Source organism: Propithecus coquereli, unplaced genomic scaffold (genome assembly GCF_000956105.1).
Source record: "Propithecus coquereli isolate 6110/MARCELLA unplaced genomic scaffold, Pcoq_1.0 Scaffold156, whole genome shotgun sequence".
In the NCBI taxonomy this organism is placed as follows: Eukaryota; Metazoa; Chordata; class Mammalia; order Primates; family Indriidae; genus Propithecus; species Propithecus coquereli.
Window position 1 is genome coordinate 6,787,664 of NW_012140080.1, and position 6,609 is coordinate 6,794,272.

The window sequence follows — 6,609 nt, forward strand, 5'->3', positions numbered from 1 at the left end:
TTTTCAGAGAATTCACAATGGCAGAAATTGAGCACTTTGTAGATCCCAGTGAGAAAGACCATCCCAAGTTCCAGAATGTGGCAGACCTCCACCTTTATTTGTATTCAGCAAAAGCCCAGGTCAGCGGACAGTCTGCTAGGAAAATGCGCCTAGGAGATGCTGTTGAACAGGTAAGATTCTGGAGGTAACTTATTTAGATGTGCTTATTCAGGGTTTGCAGCACTTAGCAAATTTTGGGTACACTGGATGACAAAATTATTTTGGAAGTCATTTTCCTTTTTATACAGTACTTGTTTTTATAAAGAATTTATTATACAGTGTTATTGTAGTGGAAGAAGGTCACCTGAACATCCTAATTTCTGGGCCATTGGGGCTAGCATGAAAAAAAGGTTTAGCAGAGCACTTGGAAAATAGATCTTGGTTTGAACTGTGCTTTACCATATGACTTTGGGGGAGACAGAATTTGACTCACAGAAACCAAGCCCTCTGGATTTTAGACTCTTCTGTATTTCCCATAGCAGTTGGGATAAGGCCTTGTATACAACAGAATTTCTCTAAATATTTGCCTGGAGAAATGAGTGAGTAAAATATTTCTAACAGTAGCTGCTGCCCAGTAGTGGAATGAGTTGCCTTTGTGAGTAGTGAGCTTCTTGGCGCTGAATATTCCAGGAGAGGCTAGACAATAACTTGTCTGCTGTTTTGCAGAGAAGACCCCTGCAGTGGGTGGGGGATGGGGCTAGATGATTTCTGAGGTCCTTCCAGTACTAAAGTGGTAAGAGTACATGTATTAGTAGATAAGAATGCGTTAAAATCCCCTCAACATGTCTCATTACTTTTGTTAATTGAGAAGGGGATATCTTTGCCATTCTTTAGAGTCATTATTATGAATATCATTTTTAGTACTGTAGATTTAGAAGATATGAGGTATTGGACTGAATTTTTGCTGGCCTAGTAAGCATGTCAGACAGATTTTTAATAACTCCATTATCACCTTCTTAATGTGACATTACCCCTTTAAAAATAAAGATCACATTCTGGGTATTTGACATTGTTCTAAAACAGGCTAAAATAGTTTACTTTGTTTCAAATATTTTTCAGTAGATTATGAATAACTCAATGGCAAATGGTATTTGGCCTTCAGAAGCATTAATGTGTGTTTCCTTCCTCTATGCTTGCTTGCTTATTTGTTTATTTATTCATTTATTCATTCATTTATTTATTTAGGGTGTGATTAACAACTCAGTATTAGGCTATTTCATTGGCCGCATCTACCTCTACCTTGTGAAGGTTGGAGTATCTCCAGATAAACTCCGCTTCCGACAGCACATGGAGAACGAGATGGCCCATTATGCCTGTGACTGTTGGGATGCTGAATCCAAAACATCCTATGTAAGTAGAATGGCATGGTTTTTGCTGTGTGGTTTGCACATTGCTAACTTACAAGAGTAGATGTCAAAATTGACTTTTGTGCACTTTGTCAGGGTGGAACAAAGAGAAAAGAAAGATCTTTCCCTGAGCAAAATGCAAAAAGCCGTCACCCCCTGCCTTGTAAGGAGGGCAATGGCTTTTTGCATTTAGGAGACTTTTGTAGACTTAGCTTCTTCGGGAGAGGGAGAGATGGAGAGAGAAGGTTGATGATGGGGCAGTGCTGAGGTATATGTTGCTGGATGGGCGATGTTACTGATAATATCCTTGAGTGGAGCTAAGACAGGGTGGCCTTCTTCCTGATAAGGATCCCAGCAAATGTTGGAAATGGTAGTGGGGTTGAGCAAAGAAAGTCATAGTGCTCTTAAGCACTATGCGGCGGCACGTGCCTGGAGTCCCAGCTACTCAGGAGGCTGAGGTGGGAGGATCACGAGCTCAGGAGTTCAAGGTCAGCTTGGGCAACATAGCGAGACCTCATCTTTAGGAAAAAAAAAGAAAGAAAGAAAGAAACAGACTCATGGTGCTCTCAACTTAGAGTGCTATTTGGTAGATTTGGGGGATATACTGGTATATTCTGATCTCTTTTTAAGAACTATCTTTCTCAAATTCTGTGTATTTAATAAAAACTCAGAGAAGATCTCCAGGTACCCTCCTAACTTCCACCCCCACAGCGTGAACATTAGTACTGAAGCTCAGGAATGAAAGGCATTTGGATATAGGAAGTGCTTTCTGTGTTGGTGGCAGTGGTAAAGGTGGCATCTAACACAAGGGGTTGAGAGCCTTTTGGCATTTCCCTTACCTTACAGAGGCTTCCTTACCTGCATAGAAAAGGCTTCACTTTAGCCCGGGGTCATTGGTTTCCATATACCCTTGGTTTTAGTTTTTACTTTTTAAAGTGGTTTTCTTTGCCCGGATTCATTTTTTTTTAATTAAAAATAAAAATCATTCATATTAAAAAAGTAATGATTACTTTTTGTAAAACAGAAAGGATAAAGTAATTCTGAAGAACATTTTGTAGAAAGTAAAACTTTAAATTGCATGCCTCTCCCCAAAAGTGTTTATGTCTCTTCTCTATATTAAAGATTGGCAAACATTTTCTATAAAGGGCCAAATGGTAAATATTTTCAGCTGTGGGTCATGTAGGGTCTCTGTCTCATATCCTCTTTGTTGTTGTTTTTTATAGCTCTTTAAAAAATGTAAAAACCATCCTTATTCCTGTGGTCCTTGGTGTATCCACCCACTCTAAATTATTTTTCTGTACGTTACAAACATATACATGTACATAAATGCATAATGATACGCATATGCCCATAAGTAACTATTAATAATGTTTTTAGTATATTCTTTTTCCTTTGTGAAATTGAGAAAGAATTACTATAATCTGTTGAATTTTTCTTATCACTTTATTTTCTTAGCAAGCTTGCTTGATATATGTCAATAGAACAGTAATTATTTTAGGATTATGGGTGATCATTAATTTCTTTTCACTTTTTAGATTTTCTGAAATTTCTTTTTATTTTCAGATCAAACCAATAAGATGTTTTCCCTTTGTATGAGAAAAGTTCATTTCATTTTTTTTCGTTCCATACCAGTTTCATCTTTTAGTTTGCTCTACCCCTAATTTCAGGTTAAACCGGGTATTCTTGCTGTCTCGGTTTAGATTCTGAATCTGACCTGTCTTACCTTTCATTTATTTCATTTGTTTGTTCATTCTACATTTGTCATTGTTACAGGCCAGGTCCCATCTTCAGTGTTTCACATGTATTATCTTGTGAGGTCTTCACAATAATTGTGTTTATAAGTATTATTTCTAAGGAAACTGAAGTACCAAGTGGTTAAGTAATTTGCTCAAATCTCACACCTAGTAAGTGGTGAAGCTGAGATCTGAACCCGGCTGTCTGCCTCAGGGCCCGTGCTCTTAACCCTTACGCTGTACTGCTTTGTAAACCCTGCTCCGTGCCTGCCAGTCTTTAACTGGGTGCCACTGTGAGGGCTGAGGATCAGGAAACATGGGCCTAACATTGAGATTAGGCTACACCACTTGTGTGAGGTCATTGGAAAACAGTGGTGAACAAAACCGGAAGTTCCAGAGTAACAGAAACTTTGGAAGAGAGCGGAGAACTTCTTTACAAACTTTAATACTTCCTGTTTGTGTACTTCATGTTTTATTTTATTAATAAAACAAGTCACTGTTGTAGTTAATGCCATACCAATTCCTTCTCCCTCCAGAGAAGTAACCACTGATCCAAAGTTATCATTCTCAGGCATGCTTTTGTAATTTTACCTTTTAGTACATAAATATGTTAGTTGGCATGTTTAGTGAATGTCAGATTACCAAATTAGATGTTTTCAAGTTTTCGTATTTTCTTTAATTCCTTTTTTGTTTTGGGTTGAGGTTCCTGAGCTTATCATGGGAGTTTTAATATCTGCTATCTTTGTTACCAGTGTCCCATGTGATAACATGTGCTGGGAGAGTTAATAGTTTTTATTTTTTGAGACAGTCTCGCTCTATCACCCTGGGTAGAGTGCAGTGACGTCATTGTAGCTCACAGCAACCTCAAACTCACGGGCTCAAGCGATCCTCTTGCCTCAGCCTCCCTAGTGGCTGGGACTATAGGTGTGCACCATGAGCCCAGCTAATTTTTCTATTTTTGGTAGAGACGGGTCTTAGTCTTGTTCAGGCTGATCTCGAACTCCTGAGCTCAAGCGATCCTCCCTCCATGGCCTCCCAGAGTGCTAGGATTACAGGTGTGAACCACGCCTGGCCAGCTTAGTAGTTTTGATGGTCAAATTTTCCCAAGCTTTGGATCAAAGGCATAAAAATAAATATTCATGAGAAGGACTAACTAGATATCTACTAAAATAAACCTTTTACAGCTCTTTTGTTCTTATTAAAAAATGGGTTCTTAAGGGGTTACAATAGTGAAATACCACATACTGGGTGGCCTATAAACAACAGACATTTACTTCTTGCCGTTCTGGGAGCTGGAAGTCATAGGTCAGGGTGCCAGCATGGTCTGGTTCTGGTGAGGGCTCTCTTTTGAGTTGCGTGTTGCCATCTTCTTGTGTCCTCACGTGGTGAAAGAGGGCACTCTGGTGTCCCTTTTATGAGGGCTCATATTAAACCTCCACCTTTATGACCTAATCACCTCCCCAAAACCCCTCCTCCTAATACCGTCACATTGGGAGTTAGGATTTCAACATTTGAATTTTGGAAGGGACACGTTTTCAGTTCATTGCCGGTTCTTTGAAAATAATTTAAAATTTTGCTTTTTAAGAGTATTTTATGTGTGTATTAACAAGAAATGGAACCTGGCAGTGATGTGATTGTAATGCTGTTATTTAATTTTATTCTGTGACCTAAACTTTACCTGTTCTTTACTGAGCTTTCTTTTGTCCATAAAGCAAGTGAATTGAGTACAAATGCCCACATCATGTCCAGCTGAAGTATGTGTTTAATCAGCCATCTGATGGCAAGTTGTGAGAATAGTAGGCCAAAAAGTATAGTGGTTTCTGCCAAATTCAGTTGGAGTCTTTGTTGTAAATTTGAACAAAATCTACAGGCTTTGTCTAGGTTCATGTTTAATTTCCATAATTAAATTCTAGAATATATTCATTTATCCCACAGTTACAATGTGGCAGTATAAATCCATCCAGAAGATAAGACTGCTACTTTGTGTACAGTATGAAATGTATTTTACAAGCTTGTTAGCTGCCTGATATATGATACTATTACCATTTCAAATATTTATAGGCTCGAATATACGAGAGGGTTTGTGATAGTCTGCATGCATTTGCGAACAAACCCAATGTAAGTAATGATGTTTTTATTGATCATGTGTTCTTAGGGCTGGATTGAGATTGTTGGATGTGCTGATCGTTCCTGTTATGACCTCTCTTGTCATGCACGAGCCACCAAAGTCCCGCTTGTAGCTGAGAAACCTCTGAAAGAGCCCATATCCTTTCTGGTCACTCCAAAGCTCAGGACTAAAGTGTAAACATCTTGCTAATGCATAAGTTCAAGTCTATACCTTGTTCTGTGGGTAAATTGAGATGTTTTGGATACTGTGGTAACACTTGTTTAAACCTCTTATTTTGCCCATCTCATTGCTTCTTTCCTGTTGTTTATGCTTATAATCTGACCTGTGCCCACTCAGTGTTTGGCCCTTAAAAGAAGCGTATTCAGAAAAATGCTTTGAATGTTTTTCAGAGGGTTGACCAGTTTTTCTCAGCTGTTTCCAAAAATACATATTTCCACACCTGCACCTACCCACGTGCTCTTTACATAAGGGTACCTGGTAAATACATTTTGTTTGAAAATGAGTGCCATTTTATGGTAGATGAAACAATAGCTCACTTGATCTGAAAATCAGCAAAGTAGAAATTTTCTTTCTTTACCAGGCCAGTGACAGGAAATAGATCTTGCTGGACATTTTAGAAATAAATAAATTGTTACCAGAAGTTTTTATGCTGTGGATGGGGTCATGTTGCTGATTAGGTGATATCCTTTTTATCTCGTTGTAACTGAAAAGGTCTTTATTGATGGAGTTGACTTATTTGTGAGTGAGGTTTGTCGGAATGATTTTGTGGATAGTTGTTTCATCTTACACTTGAAATCAGCATGAACAGGATTTGGGGTACTAATGGAGAACTGGGGTTGTTTTAAGTTGATTGTTCTCAAGATCATTTTCTGAAATGCTGAGACAGTGCTGTATTTTTGGATTCCTTGACTATTTCCTACAAAACAGTCAATGTTGTTCAGTTTGAACCCAATAAGGGAGCAGTTGGTAAGGCATATAAGAAAGATGCAAAACTGGTGATGGAGTATCTCGCCATTTGTGATGAGTGCTACGTTACAGAAATGGAGACGCTACTGAATGAGAAAGGGTAAGATTTAAAATGTTTGCTTTTACGTGGGCTCCAGTCAGATATGTTTTCTCTGCCAGGTTTTGAAAGTTGGGTAAGATTAGTTTCTTCAGAAATTTTTTGCAGGTAAGTACTGTTTCTTGGCTACATTTAAAGGACTGTCTTTGCTGGTGTTAATAGAAAAAAGCCCAGACTCTCTAAAATAATTTAACGAGGTTTATTTTGAGCTGAGTATGTGCTACTATGGCCCAGGGAGCAGTCTTAAGAGGTCCTGAGAAAATGCACCAAGGCAGCTGGATTAAGTTTGGGGTGGGGGGA

At 38.6% G+C, this 6,609-nt stretch overlaps 1 protein-coding gene across 1 annotated transcript in view; it reads left to right on the forward strand.

Moving 5' to 3' along the window:
- Positions 1 to 6,609, forward strand: part of GARS (glycyl-tRNA synthetase) — a 68,099-nt gene that overhangs the window by 49,528 nt on the left and 11,962 nt on the right. Inside the window, exons 8-11 of the mRNA XM_012640679.1 lie at positions 8 to 170; positions 1,225 to 1,389; positions 5,274 to 5,381; positions 6,167 to 6,312. Coding sequence (XP_012496133.1) covers positions 8 to 170; positions 1,225 to 1,389; positions 5,274 to 5,381; positions 6,167 to 6,312 — 582 coding nt within the window. The remainder of the gene's footprint in view (positions 1 to 7; positions 171 to 1,224; positions 1,390 to 5,273; positions 5,382 to 6,166; positions 6,313 to 6,609) is intronic.